Source organism: Muscardinus avellanarius (assembly GCF_963383645.1).
Source record: "Muscardinus avellanarius genome assembly, chromosome: 12".
NCBI lineage: Eukaryota > Metazoa > Chordata > Mammalia > Rodentia > Gliridae > Muscardinus > Muscardinus avellanarius.
Window position 1 is genome coordinate 13,381,738 of NC_137798.1, and position 17,258 is coordinate 13,398,995.

General features: G+C 54.3%; 1 protein-coding gene across 6 annotated transcripts in view; it reads left to right on the forward strand.

Moving 5' to 3' along the window:
* Positions 1–17,258, forward strand: part of FRMD5 (FERM domain containing 5) — a gene marked incomplete at both ends in the record, with an annotated part of 311,565 nt that overhangs the window by 282,227 nt on the left and 12,080 nt on the right. For 4 of the 6 annotated variants that reach the window (XM_080708057.1, XM_080708059.1, XM_080708056.1 and 1 more), the window contains 3 exons: positions 8,170–8,258; positions 11,049–11,112; positions 11,603–11,694. In XM_080708057.1, coding sequence (XP_080564183.1) covers positions 8,170–8,258; positions 11,049–11,112; positions 11,603–11,694 — 245 coding nt within the window. Of the gene's footprint in view, positions 1–8,169; positions 8,259–10,411; positions 10,496–11,048; positions 11,113–11,602; positions 11,695–17,258 lie in introns of all 6 variants that reach the window. The other 2 variants (XM_080708055.1, XM_080708060.1) reach the window with 2 other exon arrangements.

The window sequence follows — 17,258 nt, forward strand, 5'->3', positions numbered from 1 at the left end:
CTGGGAGCTGCACCTCGACCTTTTCTTCCTGCCAGGCGAGGAGACGCTCGGAGTCGGCTCCTCTGAGGGTCTGGAGGGAAGGATCCGACCTGGGCCTCCTCCTTGCCTTTCAGATGGCCAGCTTCTCCCCAAGTCTCCACATCTCTGCCCAAATTTTCCCCTCTTAGGGTGTCACCAATTATATGCAGGGCCCACCCCAGGACGTGGGTGTAACCTGGTTACACAGATCCTGTCTCCAGATAAGGTCACCCTCGGAGACACTGGGGGTGAGGACTTGAACACACGGGGAGGGCACTGACGTGGGGACGCAGCAGCGTTTCCCTGGCCCCATGATGAGTGCTAGTGATTTGTTCTTGCCCAGAAAGAACAAATATAAACCTCAAGAACATTCTGGCACTCGGAATCCCTGCTTATCATCCTCCACACACCTCTCTCCACCAGCACAGCCTCCTGCCTGATAACCCCCTGCTTTTGAGGCCAGCAGCATCAGAAAAGAAATCCATGCCTGTTTACACCAAAGAATCGGCGTGTAAATGTTTACAGATTAGCAACGCTTCCTCTAGAATGCCCCCTGTGTAGCAGAGGTGTTTCAAACCCTCCCATCAGTGCTAGACATGCTAACCAGAGGACCCACAGAGTGGAGAGAACTTGGGGGTAGCTGGCTCTGGGCTCTCGTCCTGGGTTCCTGCTAACTGGGCCACTGGGGGCTTCTGCGCTCGCCTTCCTCATCTGTGATTAAGTGTACAGTAGGTGTTTAATAACTGCTCTCTGAACTGCTGAGTCACTCCAGGACCTTAAAAAACACAGCTGCCTAAAGATAGCTATAAGATGGGCATGGTGTCACACGCTTGTAATCCCAGCATTTGGGAGGCGGGGACCAGAAGATCACAGTTCGCAAACAGCCTCAGCTACTTAGCAAGGCCCTCGGCAACTTAGTGAGACCCTCTTTCAAAAAAACAAAAGACAGCTGGGCGTGGTGGCGCACGCTTGTAATCCCTGCGCTTGGGAGGCTGAGACAGGAGGATCACACGGGTTCGAAGCCAGCCTCAGCTACTTAGTGAGGCTCTCAGCAACTTAGTGAGACCCTGTTTCCAAATAAAATATAAAAAAGGTCTGGGAGTATAGCCCAGAGGTAGAAAGCCTCTGGGTTGAACCCCCAGTACCACCAAAAAAAAAAAAAAAAAAACTAAAAATAGGACCGGGGGTGTAACTCGGAGGTACAGTGCCCCTGGGTTCCATCTCCAGTACCGCGAAAGAAAATAAATAAAAGATAGGTATGCTTATTAGAGGGTGCTAGGTCACCACCTCTGCATCTGAGCAAAAACCTGCCCAGTCCCTTGGAGGCCACGTATTTAAAAGGGGCCAGGGGTTGAGCAGTGCTGACAGCACAGAGAGGTGACAGGCAGTGACCCCAAGCCTGGCCTCTAAGGTGGCTGGATTCTCCACTGTTCCGTAGGGGTCCGGAAGCCACGCAGAGCAGCAGCCAACATGGCGTTCAGCCCCAAACCACGTGCACCCGACAGCTACGGTGTCCTGGATCAGCCTTGATTTTTTTTTTTTTTTTTTTTTTTTTGGTACTGAGAGTTGAACACAGGGGCATTCTACTTCTAAGCTACACCCCAACCCTTTTTATTTTGAAGCAGGGTGTCGCTCAATTGCCAGGGCTGGCCTTGAACTTGTCTCAGCCTCCCCAGTACCAGGATTACAGTTGAATGTCACGGTGCCAGGCTTTCAGCCTTGGCTTTGATGAGTTGTCCATTTTGGGGGCACAGACAGGCTAGAGAGGCTCCAGGAAGGAGCCAGCACCCAGACCCAGTGTGCGGCCCAGTCCCGTGTATCATACTGTCTCAACCCCACAGCATCGATTCCTGAAAAGAAGGGAGGAGGGAAAGAGGGAAAGAGGGAAAGAGGGAAAGAGGGAAAGAGAGACGTGGTGGCAGCCTTCCCAGCAGCCCACGGAGTCCTTTGTGTGGGCTCTCCCTGGGTCCTCGGCCAGCTCTGGGAGTAGTTCTCCCTGTTTTATAGCTGAGAAGGCGGAACTTCTGGGAGCCACAGCTCACAAGGCCCTGAATGGTGGAGCAAGAAATTTGAACTTGCCAAGTGTGGTGGCACACACCTGTGACCCCAGTACTTGGGAGTCTGAGTACTTGGGGCTCACGGGTTAGAGGCCAGCATGGTGTAACACAGCAAAATAATTTCAAAATAAAAATAAAATAGCCGGGCATGGTGGCACAGGCTTGTAATCCCCGCGCTCGGGAGGCTGAGACAGGAGGATCGCACAGGTTTGAAACCAGCCTCAGCTACTTAGTGAGGTTCTCAGCAACTTAGTGAGACTCTGTTTCCAAATAAAGTATAAAATAGGTCTGGGAGTATAACCCAGAGGTAGAAAGCCCCTGGGTTCCACCCCCAGTACCATAAATAAATAAATAAATAAATAAATAAATAAATAAATAAATGAAGGACTGGGATATAGCTCAGATGTAAAACACCCTGGGTTCAATTCCCAATACCAACAACAACTAAACTGACCTCAAGTCTCTTCCCATTTATGTCCCTTACATAGGACAGAAGCCCAGGAGACTTGCTGTGGGGCGAGGGCTAGACGTGGCCGTCCCACTGGGCTTCCTGTGCCTCCCCTCCCCGGGCCCGGCAGTCCCCGCTGCAGACCCCAGCGTGGCCCCTCGGCTCCTCGCATGGGCTCTGGCCACGGTTCCCACCGCCAGAGAGAGCGGAGCGGGCGCCCTCACTCTTACCACTAAGCAGTCACTTTGGTGACGAGCTTCCAAGCCCTGCCCTTAATGTTGCTACAAGGAGAGCTGAAATAAACTGGGCTCTCAATGTGATAAATACTGATGATTTCTATTAACAGAGAGGCAATTACTGGGCCCAGGGAATCTGGGGCACGCGGCCCTGGGGAGGACAGAAGAAGAGGAATCGTTTCGATAATTAAATGAGAGCAGAGCCACGCTCCGGCTGGGCTCTGTTCTCCTGGACTGATTAAGAAGGCGCTGTGTGTCCTGCGCACACGGATGGTTTCCTTCTGCCCGCAGTGTCTTTGCCTGGCCCCGGGGCCAAGAGGAGAGCCAGGGCAGCCAGACCACTCCATTGGCCAGCCTGCCCAGACCCCACACTGGCAAAAAGCTGTTCTGAGCCCTCTGCCTTGACCTTCGCTCCCTGAGTCCTGGCGGGAGCCCCCAGCAGCCCAAGCCTACACTGCTGGAGAGGAAGGTGGAGTCCTTGTGCCATCTGCTCCCTGCCCTGGGCCCTCTGCAGGCTCTGGAGCCAACATCTTGCTCCACCGCAGCTGGCCCTGACTGTTTTCCCGCAGCCCAGACTGTGGCTTATTGATGGGGCTGCTCTGTTAAGGTCTGCGGAGTGGCTAGGCCATCGTGGACACCAGCCTACGCCCAGCCCTCTCCTTACAAGTCTCAGAGGTGCCACTTGCTGGGAGCCTGCAATGCCAGGCAGTAAGTATCTCAGACTTCACAACATCATGTCCAAGAACAGATTCTTTTTTTCTCAGCACTGGGGACTGACCCTCAGGGCATTGTACCTCGGCCCTTTTTATTTTTTTATTTTGAGACAGGGTCTCGATAGGTTGCTAAGAGTCTTGCTACGTTGCTGAGGTTGGTCTTGAACCTGTGATCTCCTCTCTCAGCTTCTCCAGTACCGGGATTGTTACAGATTACCACCATGTCCAGCTGCAACAACATATTTTTGTCCTCCTTTTAAATTAAGAACGTTGAGCCTTTGAAGGTATCGATAATAAGGGATAAGAGGGGGATACGACGTCCCCTCTGAGGGACCAACGGCCCGAAGCCACTGGCCGGGCCAGTCCTGAGACTCAGCCCCAGAGGTGCGCGGCCCCAAGGCTGTGTTGCCTCACGACCGCTCAGGGTAGAGATGCATTAGTTCAGGAAGCAGGTGTGGCTCCTGCCGATTCTCGGCAGACCCGTAAGCCCTCTAGAGTCATTCTACCACGATTTAATGCCAGTTCACCTGCTCTGTGGAGACCAGGAGAAAATGGATTGCAGCGGGACCTAGGCTAGACTGCAAAAACAAAATGGCACTGTTTCTTCCTCTGCCCTTAAAATGAGATCGTAGCTTCAATCATCCAGCACCCAGCTCCTCTCTAAATAAGGAGCCCTTCCTCCACTTGACTTCAGAAGCAGGGCGGGAGGAGGCCTGACTGTCCCCGCAGGCGGCCCCGTGGCAGTCTGCGGGGAGGCCATAGATTCCCTTCTGAAACGAAGAGCTCGGCGGAAGCCACTTGGATGGCAAGTTTCCACCAGAATTGTCTATTTCTGAGCTGTCGTAGGTGCCACAGCCTCTTACAGGTGCCACCTCCTCCCCTTCCCTTGCGTTCTAGTTTCTTGTGGTCAAGTTTAAGTACTTTGAAACGGTGAATTTGCATGACTGGCTCGAGGTTCCCAACCGTACGCTCTTTCTGAAATAAGCATAAATGTCTGAAAAAGTGCGTGGACTCGTCTTCCCTGTGGTTTGCAAAAAGTAATAGAGAGCCAGGCACAATGGCGGCGCCTGGAATCCCAGGACTTGGTAGTCTGAGAAGAGCTTTGCAAGTTGGAGGCCCACCTCCGAAAATTAGCAAGAAACCCTCAGCAACGTAGCGATACCCTGATTAAAAATTTTTTAAAAAGGGGAGCCGGGCGTGGTGGCGCACACTTGTAATCCCAGCATTGGGGAGGCTGAGACAGGAGGATTGAGGTTTGAGGCCAGCCTCAGCTACTTAGTGAGGCTCTCTGCAACTTAGTGAGACCCTGTTTCAAAATAAAGAATAAAAAGTCAGGCTGGGGGTGTAGCTCAGAGGTAGAATGCCCCTGAGTTCAATCTCTAGTGAAAGAAAAGAAAGAAAAAGGAAGGAAGGAAGGATGGGAGGGAGGGAGGGGAGAGCCTCCTACTTGGGAAGGGCTGAGGCTCGAGGAAGGAAACCAGGGCCACTTCTCTCTGCCCTTCTCCCCTTGTCTCTATGGCACACAACTTGTTATTTTGCACACAAGCCCCAAGAGCAGGCTCACAGTGAGATAAGATGTCAGACAGAAGAGACTGGGAGAGTTCCAGAAAAAGGTGTCGCTGTGGCCCCAGCTGCTGTTTTTGTGCCAGTGCAGAGGTGAGATCCCGTTCCCAGCCCCACCTGCGCTCCACCTCCGCAGACGCCGCGGTGCGCGGGAGTCAGCTGCGGCCTTCGTCTTTGCACACCACGTCCTTTGGAGAAGGGCTTTCTTCCTCTGAGCCTGGGCTGGGATCGCTCAGGGTACCATGCTTATTTACTGGAGCAACGTGGCTTCTCAGTGGATTCTATTTCCAGTTGGCCCCCGATTCCAGATCGGCCAGTCCAATAGGGAAAGACTGTTCCCCACTGCCCCAACCCAGCCTCCCCCGAGGCCGCCCCGAGGGGGCTGAAGGGTGCAGCCTGGTTTGGTGGGCACCCTCTACTTCTTGAGACAAACGTCTGTTCCCTTTGACTGGCCAGAGAGATGCCAGCCATAGGTCTCCAGCTGTGCCCGGTCTCTGCCTTCTTCTCCTTACGCCAACTTCACGTTCACAAGCACCCGGCTCCTCCTCCAAGGCCCCTCACCAGTGGCTTCTTTTATATTCTTATTTATTTATTTATTTATTTTTGTGGTACTGGGGGCGGAACCCAAAGGCTTTCTACCTCCGGGCTATACTCCCAGACCTATTTTTATATTTTATTTGGAAACAAGGTCAATCTCCAGTACCAAAAAAAAAAAAAAGGATCTGTATTAAGTTCAGTAAACTCAGCAGATATGACATGAACAACACGGCTATTAGCATAATTGAGTACCTACTAAGCATAACTTATAAATTAGGTAATAACCCTGATCTTGTCATCAGGACTCTGAAACTTGGCGGAAGGGGCCTGGCCTGGGTCACACCGTGAGTGGCAGAGCCAGACCTGGACCTGGCAGGTCTGCCCCCCATACCCCCAGCCGTCTCTGCCTCTGATAAACTGCACCAGGAGGCTACAGCGAGCTCTCCACCCTGGAATCCCCGGTCTTTCTAAGCTGTCCACAGTTTGGAGACTTCCTTTCCACCGGCACAATGAGGGCCCACCCTCCATCCTCCATCGAGGCAAGCTGCCTCCCATGCCTGCCCCACTGGGGCACTCTCCCACCAAGACCGCCCGCCCTGACCCCAGCTGGGCCCAGCCCTGGCTCCTGGTGAGGTGTCTGTGGATGTTAACAACCACCTCATTGCTGGTGACAGGCGGGAGGAGCCCGGCCCTGGCCTCAGTGTCTATGCCGGTTATTTTTAAAAGCTTTTTGCTGTAAATGACACAGTGCTTACAGCCAGGTGCCTGGGTCTCCGCAGACCCTACACAGAGGACAATTCTAACGGCACAGTATTGGCCAAACATATAAGCAGCCTGTTCCCCAGGCCCAGGAGCTCACGCCTGCGACCGTGACTTGAGAGGCCGCCGAGGCCGACCTGCACTTTGCCTGAAGGCACCGCACATGGCCCTGAGGAGGCCCCACTTGTTCTTAAGCTAGTCAGGCTGAAAATCTGTGCCAGGGTGGCGAGCCCTGAAGGCGAGAGAGACCAGGAGAGCCGACTGCAGGCTTCCCCGGCCCCACAGCCACAGCCCGCTCGGACCCTCCTGCCCTCGCTGGGCTGCAGGCACCACCTGGGCTGTAGCCCAGAGGACGCACCAGCAGCCACCTTCAGCCAACGCCACGGCTTAGCCGTTTGGCCACCTCTGTCATTGCGGCCTGATAGCAGAGTCCCACCTGACACCCCATCGCAGAGGAAGCCTGATAACATCCTCCGGTCAGCCCGCTCCCACTTTAGGGACCTTGTCCCCGCCTTCCACACACCTCCCCCTTTGCTCAGCGGAGCCCCAAGCCAGGTATGTTTGCAGACGCAGACAGAGGCCCTGGCCCAGGCTCCTCGGGGCAGGTGGCGACAGTCTAGTCCCCCAGCTGCTGCTCCTCTTCCCTCTGCTCACTTTCCTGAGGGAGCCCAGTGTTATGGGACATTATGATAATGATGACGGCCTCTCTTTAATAATGGCATTTCTGCTGGGCATGATGGTCACACTTGTAATCACAGCATTCAGGAGGCTGAGACACAGGGATCGCCATTCATGGACAGCCTCAGCTACTTAGCGAGGCCCTTTGCAACTCAGTGAGACCCTGTTTCATAATTTAAAAGACTAAAAAAATAGGGCCGGGGATGTAGCTCAGAGGTACAGTGGCCCTGTACTTAAAAAAAAGTAAAAAATAAAAAAATAATAACAGCTTTTTTTTGCATGGGGGTCTTGGGGATTGAACCCAGGGCATTCTTCCTCCAAACTATACCCTCCCAGCCCTTTTTAAAATTTTATTTCTTAATTTGGAAACTAGGTTGCTGAGAGCCTTACTAAGTGGCTGAGTCTGGTCTCAAACCTGCAATCCTCCTGTCTCAGCCTTGCAAGTACTGGAATCACAGGCATGTGCCACCACACCAGCTTAATAACAGCTCTTTGAAATATAGTTCATGTATCATAAAATCCACCCTTCAAAGTTTATAATCCAGCAATTTTTAGTATATTCACAGACTTAGGCGACCATCAGCACTATCTAATTTTAGAACATCTCCATGTCCACCCCCCAAAAGAAGCCCCATACCTAATAGCAGTCAATGCCCCATCTCCCTTTTCCCAGCCCCTGGCAACTATTAATCTTTTTGTCTCTATGGATTTGTCTATTCTGGACATAACATATTAATAGAATAATTCAACACCTGCTTATTATTTATTTATTTATTTATGTAGTAATGGGGATGGAACCCAGGGGCCTTCTACCTCCAGGCTACACTCTCAGACCTATTTTATATTTTATTTGGAAACAGGGTCTCACTAAGTTGCTGAGAACCTCACTAAGCTGCTGAGGCTGGCTTCGAACCTGCAATCCTCGTGTCTCAGCTTCCCAAGTACTGGGATTACAAGCGTGCCCACCACGCCCGGCTTCCAAATTGTTTTTCAGAGTGACTGTATCATTGTACAGTCCCACTGGCAGCACATGAGTTTCTCTTGGGATGCTCGTGAGGACCTTGTAAGGCTCGTGTCTTTGTGATCGACGATGAGGGCTCAGTCACTGGCCCGCAGACTAGTGCTCCTGCCTCCCCGCAAGCAGTCTTTCTGTGTTGCAGGATGTGTCAGGAAACGCTGCGTTTCTGGCCTTCACTCCTTTTGGGTTTGTTGTTCTTCAAGGAAACAAGAGAGTCCACTTCATCAAGTGGTGAGTGCCTCCATTTCCCCAACAGGCCGCTCACAGTCACTCCCGGGGAGGGGCCGTGGTTCCCGTGTCCTTGTCTGTGACTGGGTGATGATGGTCCGGAGCCCTTTCCAGAGCCTTGTGTTGAGAATGGCAACTGGCGAAGGCAGTGGTCTCTTCCTCGGGATCCATTTCTTCCAAAGGGGTGTCCCTGAGAGCCAATAGCCTCTCCAGAGTTTTTATTTCCGGAGTATAGAGTTTTTATTTCCGGGGAAGCCTAGGGCTGCAGCCTATATTAGGGAAGCAGTGCTGCCAAGAGCACTGAGTACCGGGACCTGCAGAGGACCACTGCCAGCCCGATCAAGAAGGCCGTATAAGAGCATCCCCTGCTGACGAGGAAAGGCTCACAGACAGTGGTCCCTGGGCAGATAGAAGTTCCCACTACTCTGCAAAACACCCTTCTGGGACGGAGCCCACTGGGGCACCCGATCTGGGAGAGCTGCGCCCCTCCTGCTCCTCTCCAGGGCTGGCGTCCTGGCCTCCAGGTGTCACACCGCACTCCTCCCTCCACCTCTCCCCTCTCTACTTCCACGCTGGCAGCCAGAGCAGCCCCATCTTTGTTTCGTCTGGGGTCTGCTCTGCTGCGTGGCCAGGCGCACGCTGCCATTTGGTTGACGTTTGGGTATCCTGGAGACCCTTTTCATGGCTGGCCCCAGCAAGCATCTGTCAGCCTCACAGGGACGTTTTGCGTATTCCACTAAGCCCCGAGGTCTCTGTGCTGCCTGGGGCCTTAGCCTGCATGTCTAAGCTGGCCAGCTCCTCCAAATGGCTTGGATAAAGGGCTCCTCTTGGTCCGGCAGCACTCAGTAGAGAAGCTGCCGCTCAGACATGCAGAGCCAGGCCTGTTCACGAGGCAGCCTCCTCCCTCTGGGTGAAGGTGTGGGCCTGGGACATCTCCTGTCCAACAGAAATTTTCCAGAGAAAGACAGAGCAGGATCAGGCTGCAGTTTCTCCTAGGGTGGATCGTTTTGTTGCCTGGATACACCTGGGCTATTCGATGTTCCTTAGAGGGTTACGTTCTGACCAGGATAGCCCGGGGCACGATTAGCTAGGAACCAGTAAGACACACCTGTTACAGAGAGTGGTCACTAAGTCAGCCCAGCCCTCCAGACGCCCCAGGCGCCCCTCGTTCTCCAAGGCCCCCTTTTTTACGTACCACTTCTTCAGGAAATCTCCTCCTTGGCCATCTCTCAACTTTATGATCATAGGTGTCAACCCAACCTCACTTTCAAAACACAACTCAGCCAGGCGTGGTGGCGCACGTTTGTCATCCCAGCATTCGGGAGGCTGAGACAGGAGGGTCGTGGTTCGCAGACAGCCTCAACGTCTACTTAGTAAGGCCCTTTGCAACTCAGTGAGACCCTGTTTTAAAATAAAGAATAAAAAATGGGCTGGGTGTAGCTCTGAGGTAGAACACCCCTGGGTTCCATCCCCAGACCTTGAAAAAAAAAAAAAAAAGCAACTCCTCGCTTTTCTCTCTTGCTTGCTGAAGCCCAACCGATCTGTGTGCCCGCCTTTGTATTAAACCGCTGGGCGTGTGCCTGGTGGTCCTCGAGAGGACGAGACTGATGGCTCATTACTGAGGGAGATTGAGAGGGGGCCAAAAATGCGGCAGGGATTGTCCTAGCTCAGAGCTGGTGGTCAGCAGATGTACACTGTCATCCTGAGCCAGCCAGGGTTTCTGGGACCTCAGAGAACAAGTGGATTTTCCTCTGTGCCCTGAATTCCATCCAGCTGTGAATTGGGTACCCAGTTCTTACCTGCTTTTCTGCTACTTACCAGGATATGGAGGAAATCTTAGAGATTACCAAGAAGCCAAGTGGAGGCAGATGTGCATGGTCAGACCTCCTTGGGGGGTGTCAGGCAGGCAGAAAACTATGTGCGGGGGGTGCGGCTGCCGCTCGGGAAGGGAGTGTGTCGGGCAGGTAGAAGCGAGCGCCCATGGGCGGACGAGCTGAGGCTCTCAGGGACATCCATCTCAGGCCCCGGTACTCTGCCCACTTTGTAAATGTACCCGAGGCTGACAGCGGCCTGTGGAGATGCGGTCCAGGCTGTACCGTGCACAGTAACCATGTCACTTCTTCTGATTTGTGTCTGCCCGCGGGCGCCGTACCCAGCATCGTTTGCCTCTTTAACCGCAACATTCACTGGGCTGGTGGCTTCAAGGATTTTTCTACAATAACCCCTAAGCCCCTTTCCTGGTCAGTACGCTGCATGACTACTCCGTGTACTCTGTCCTCTCCTTGGTATGTTGCCCCGCCCCTGCCCTGAGATTGTTTGACATCTGTCTGCATTCAGCTGCGTTTTCCATCCAGTGGCACAGTCACCTGAAAGACAAGTCCCTCCGACCCGGCTGCATCGCACCCATTATTTGCTGTATCTTGATCTTAGGCCTCTCATAGCTACCTGTGGCATCGTCCACTGGACAGTCCCGTCCAGATAATGCACCCGTGTCATGAACCAAATCCTGAAATGACCCAGACTCCACCTAGACTCCCCCGTGCCAGTGTTTCCCTTTGCAGCCACTGCTGATGAGCTCAAAATCCTCCCATCACCAGCAAACTGTGGACCGAACTGTTCCCACACTGTTCTCTAAGGCCACTGCGCTGCTGTCTTGTTTCGGTTCTAATTTTGGGCTAAAACTGTGTCTGTGCCTGGAGCCCCTTCCAGCTGGGGTGGGCTGTGCATCTAGGAGACTTAGCCGTCAGCCAGCATCCCGCAGTGAGGTGACGGGCGTTCTCTTTGTGCTTCTAGGAATGAGGTGACCAAGCTGAAATTCGAAGGAAAGACTTTCTATTTATACGTAAGTCAGAAAGAGGTGAGTGCCAGCTTCCTCCTCTCTGGGGTTGGGGTGGGGGGGCATCGCGATGGTTCCTGTGTCTAGACCCAACCTGGGGGCCCAGGTAGACCTAAGCCACCTGCAGGCTCAGCCAAGACTGGAGGTGAGGCGGGGTGGGAAGGCCTGGAGCTTAGACTGCCTCGGGATGCTGGCCACCCGCAGATTCCACCGAGACCCCCACCCAGCAAATGTAGCCTCAGAGACTCCTCCTCCTCTAGCACCAGCAGGTGGGAACCGCCACTTGTCACCAAGGCCGTCCTGATAACCTTTGTGCTGGCTGACGCTTGCTCAGACTGGACTTGCCAGGTGTTACTCCAGGCACTGAACTGAGTCCCGCCCCAGCAGGTCCTTTGGAGGTTTCTTTCCAGCTAGCTGAGGCTGGGCCCCCAGGAGCGCAGGGCTCAGCATCCTGGGCTACTTCGCCCTCCTCCATCCACACTCAGCCGTGGCTATGTGGGATTTCTTGCAGGAAAAGAAAATTATTCTCACGTATTTTGCTCCAACTCCAGAAGCCTGCAAGCACCTCTGGAAGTGTGGAATCGAGAACCAAGCCTTCTACAAGTGAGTGGACAGTGTGATGGGGACTGTCCTTCCCAGAGCCAGTCACAAAGGCTGCTTAGCGGAAGTGTGCAGGTGCCCGGAGAGGACCAGGCTGGCTTCCTAGTGAAGTCTGGGTCTGCGCACCCCCAGGAGGCCCAGCCAGGGCTGGTGTGTTTCTGCTGCATTGCCCAAAGGTCTGCTCCAAATGTCCTTGGACAGCTCCCAGTAGCAGAGTAATTCTGGGCTTTGGGGGATACCGTCAGGGCCAGAAAAAATCCAGCGGGTGTTTAATTTAAATCAAGCTGTTCCCTGCGGAGCCATTCAGAGCCGGAAGGTCGAGAATACAGTTTATAAGGACCAGGTGCCCAATGAAGTTCCCTGGCCCCAGGCCTGAAGCTTTAGACTCTGGGGTCTGTGACCTGGTGGGTGGCCCAGTGCTGAGCTAGGGTTGATGCCAACCCTCCTGTGTGCCATGCACCCAGGTATTGCCAATGAAAGGCCAAGTGCCCAGGAGCCCAGGGTGGGCTGACTGGAGGCGGCAAGGCTTGGCTGATAGAGAAGCCAAGCTTGGGCCAGACTCCAACTTTGCTTACCAAGGAATTTTGTGAAGTATAAAAGGGGTGTGTGTGTGTGTGTGTGTGTGTGAAACTGGGGGTTCTGGGGGTTGAACCCAGGGGCATTCTACTCCTGAGCTATGCCCCCAGCCCTATTTTTTATTCTTAATTTTTTTTTGCAGTACTAGGGATAAAACCCAGGGGCATCCTACTTCCAAGCTACACCCCCAGATCCATTTTTTATTCTTAATTTGAGGCTGTCCTCGAACCATGATCCTCCTGTCTCAGCCTCCCACATGCTGGGATTACAAGCGTACGCCACCACGCCCGGATCTTATTTATTTATTTATTTATTTATTTATTTATTTATTTATTTTTAAAAAATTTTGGTGGTACTGGGGATGGAACCCAGGGGCCTTCTACCCTTGGGCTATACTCCCAACCCTATTTTATATTTTATTTGGAAACAGGGTCTCGCTAAGTTGCTGACAGCCTCACTAAGTAGCTGAGGCTGGCTTTGAACCTGCACAATCTTCCTGTCTCAGCCTCCCAAGTGCGGGGATTACGAGTGTGAGCCACCACGCCCAGCCAGGTCTCACTAAGTTGTAGAGGGCCTCACTAAGCAGCTGAGGCTGGCTGTGAACCTGCAGTCCTTAGCCTCCCAAGTACTGAGATTACAAGTGTGTACCAGCACTCTCAGCTTAGGAGGTTTTTGTACTGTTTTCATTAGTTAATTTTCTTTCATTAAGAAACTGGTGGAGCTGGGCGCAGTGTCGCACACTTGTAATCCCAGCATTTGGGAGGCTGAGACAGGAGGATCCAGGTTCACAGCCATCCTCAGCTACTTAGTGAGGCCCTCCGCAACTTAGTGAGACCCTGTTACAAAATAAAGAATTAAAAAATATAGCTTAGTGACACCCTCTGCAATTGAGTGAGACCCTGTTTCAAAATAAAGAATAAAAAATTGGGCAGGGGGTGTAGCTTGGAGATCAAATGCCTCTGGGTTCTATCCCCAGACCCGCAAAAAAAAAAAAAAAAAAAAATGGGGCTGGGGATGTAGCTCAAAGGTAGAAGGCACCTGAGTTCCATCCCCAGCACCTCAAGAGAAAAAAGAAAGAAAAGAGAGAAGGAAAGAAGAAAGAAAGAAAGAAAGAAAGAAAGAAAGAAAGAAAGAAAGAAAGAAAGAAAGAAACTGGTGGGCTGGATGGTAGCTTATTGGCAGAGCACTTGCTTGGCATGTGAAGCTCTGGCTTCCGTTCACAAAAATAAATAAACAAATAAATAATAAAATAAAAGCACTAGGGAGCCAGACACAGCACACTCCTATAATCCCAGCTACCTGGAGGCTGAGGCAGGAAGATGGCAGGTTCCAGGTGCCTAGGCAACTTAGTAAGGCTTTGTCTTTATTTTAAAAGAAATAAAAAGCCGGGTGTGGTGGCGCACGCTTGTAATTCCCGCGCTTGGGAGGCGGAGACAGGAGGATCGCGCTGGTTCGGAGCCAGCCTTTCTGGCTTAAGAGACTCTGTTTCCACATAAAAATGTTAAAAAATAGGTCTGGGAGTGTAGCCCGTGGGAGTGTATACCGGAGGTAGAAGGGCTTCGGGCTTCCAGGAACCCAAGTACCACCAAAAAATAAAAAAAATAAAAAGGACTGGGGACGTGGCCCAGTGGCAGAGCACCCCTAACCCTGCTCAATTCCCAGAAACACACAAACTCAGGCGATGGTTTGTGTGTTAATGTCTCCTAGTCAGGATGGGGCAAGATGTCAAGATAGCCCGGCAATTACCAAACGCTCCCTGACGAGACGGGTCCTGGAGACCAGACTTGCCCCGTGAGCAGACTCTGCCGCCTGCCGGCTGCTGTGGGATTGCAGCTGGCTGGCTGAACAGCTTCCTCCCAGGCGCAGGGCCACAGCCCAGAGGCCTTTCTGGAACAGGCTTTCTGAACTGCTTAATAACAGTGCCTATGCATTTGATATTGGCACCAGAGATGAGCTGAGCAGGCGGCCTGGATTCTAACCCGAGCGGGATTCTTTCCCCTCAAGAGGATGCTCAGAAGACTTTCGCATGGTCAGATTTCCTTCCTGCCCAGTCCCTGCTGTCCAGAGAAAGCCAAGGGAAAAAACTATTTTGTTGTTTGATTGCTCCCCCTTGCCCTTGCCTGTGAGGACGGGCACGGGTTTCGCCAGTTAGAGGAATGGGGAGAGATGCAACCTGAGATTCAAATCCTCCTTGTGGAGCTGAGGCACAGCCCAGGCAGGACGGGCTCCCGGGGTCCCCCCGACAGCACGCAGGCCCTGGCAGATGGGAGCCTGCCCTCCACGGGGCTTCCCTGGCCTGGGATGGACCATTTGGAGTGTCCTCCTCTGCTCAGTAAGTGGTCTACCAGGAACAAAAGCAGCCTGCGCCTTCGCGGCCTCACGGGCTCAGAAGTTTGCTTCCAAACCTGTGAGCAGACTCAGCCCCGAGTCCTCCCACTGGTACCCAGGCCTGCCCACGCCCCGCTGGAAACAGGCCTTTTTTTTTCCATTGCCTCCTTGATATTCTGATTAAGTGTCAAAAGCTTCTAGCCTGAGTTGGAGCCCCAGTCACATCAAGTCTCTGCAGCAGCCAGGTGGATCTTGCTGTCACACCTCACACCGGGCCCCATCCTGCCCTTGCCGATCACCTAGAGCCTTCCAGGGAGCTGGTCAGGCTCGAGAACATGCCAAGGCAGGAGGGCAGGCGGGCCCTGAGCTGGAGGGGACTGTTCACGACTGTGGGGATGGGTCCCCAAGGGCTCCCTGTGTGCACGTAGTGGAGGCTGCAGACCCAGGCAGGCTCCTGGCCTCACCGATACTCTGGGTATATGCAGGGAATCGGCTGTGGAGGATTCTCTGGGAAGCTGTGCCCAAGCTTCCATTTCTTTTTTTTAAATTAATTAATTTATTTATTTTTTTATTAATTTATTTTTTAAATTGGTGCATTGTAGTCATATATCAATCACATTGGAGTACAAGACTTGAGAGGATATACAAGCACACATCATCCAATTAGCCCTCCTCCAGCCCCCATCCCATTCCCTCCCCCTCCCTCCATCCCGCTTCTTTGGTGATTTACTTTGATACATTTGTTTATGTACCTCCTGCGTTTTAAAGAGGCTCCGTCCTCCAGTATTACATACCCTCTGATTGGTCACATTAGTTGCTTCACTATAGGGCCCTTTCTATAGCTCAACCTCTTCCTGTTGCCCTTTTCCTCCTAGTTATTGCTGATTAAGAGAAGCGTCTGATTTATATTTTCTGCGATATTTCTCTGTGCATGCTGCGTTGCAAGTACCGATCCCACTCTTGATGGTCCCAGTAGTGGCCTGGCTACTCAGTGGACTGATCCAGACCTCGCTGGCTCAAGCAGCGGTCTTGCCTCATGGGAGGCCCCAGTTCTGGTCTCGCTGGCCCCTGCACCGGTCTAACCCCTAAGCTGGCTTTGGTCCCGGCCTTGGAGGCCGCAGGAGTGAACTTGCCTCACGCCAGGCTCCGATGCTGGCCATTGGCCCCTGCACCGGCCTAACCCCTTGGCAGGATTCCAATCCCAGCCTCGGAGGCCCCAGCACCGGCCTAGACTCACGGCAGGCTCCAATGCCGGCCTCGTTGGCCCCAGCACCGGCCTAACCCCTCGGCAGGTTCCGTTCCGGGTTAGGAGGCCCCAGCACTGGCCATATCTCACGGCAGGCTCCGATGCTGGCCTCGCCTCATGGCAGGCTCCGATGCCAGCCTTGCTGGCCCCAGCACTGGTCTAGCCCTTCGGCAGGTTGTTATCCTGGCCTCGGAGGCCCCAGTACCGGCCTTGCCTCATGGCAGGCTCCGATGCCAGCCTCGCTGGCCCCAGCACCGGCCTAACCCCTCAACAGGCTCTTATCCCGGCCTCGGAGGTCCCAGTACCGGCCTTGCCTCACGGCAGGCTCCGATGCCGGCCTCACTGGCCCCAGCACCAGCCTAACCCCTCGGCAGGCTCTTATCCTGGCCTCAGATGCCCCAGTACCGGCCTTGCCTCAAGGCAGGCTCCAATCCCGGCCTCGGAGGCCCCAGTATCGGCCTTGCCTCACAGCAGGCTCCAATGCCGGCCTCGCTGGCCCCAGCATCGGCCTCACCCCTCAGCAGGCTCCAATCCCGGCCTCGGAGGCCCCAGTACCGGCCTTGCCTCATGGCAGGCTCCGGTGCCGGCCTCGCTGGCCCCAGCACCAGCCTAACCCCTTGGCTGGCTCCGATACTGGCCTCGTAGGTCCCAGCACCGGCCATGCCTCACGGCAGGCTGCGATGCCGGCCTCGCTGGCCCCAGCACCGGCCTAACCCCTCGGCAGGCTCCGATCCCGGCCTCGGAGGCCCCAGCACTGGTCATGCCTCACGGCAGGCTCCGATGCCGGCCTCGCTGGACCCAGCACCGGCCTAACCCCTCGACAGGCTCTTATCCTGGCCTTGAGGCCCCAGTACCGGCCTTGCCTCAAGGCAGGCTCCGATGCCGGCCTCGCTGGCCCCAGCACCGGCCTAACCCCTCGGCAGGCTCCGATCCCGGCCTCGGAGGCCCCAGCACTGGTCATGCCTCACGGCAGGCTCCGATGCCGGCCTCGCTGGACCCAGCACCGGCCTAACCCCTCGACAGGCTCTTATCCTGGCCTTGAGGCCCCAGTACCGGCCTTGCCTCAAGGCAGGCTCCGATGCCGGCCTCGCTGGCCCCAGCACCGGCCTAACCCCTCGGCAGGCTCCGATCCCGGCCTCGGAGGCCCCAGCACTGGTCATGCCTCACGGCAGGCTCCGATCCCGGCCTCGGAGGCCCCAGCACTGGTCATGCCTCACGGCAGGCTCCGATGCCAGCCTCGCTGGCCCCAGCACCGGCCTAACCCCTCGGCAGGCTCTTATCCTGGCCTCGGAGGCCCCAGTACCGGCCTTGCCTCAAGGCAGGCTCCGATGCCAGCCTCGCTGGCCCCAGCACTGGCCTAACCCCTCGGCAGGCTCCGATCCCGGCCTCGGAGGCCCCAGCACTGGTCATGCCTCAC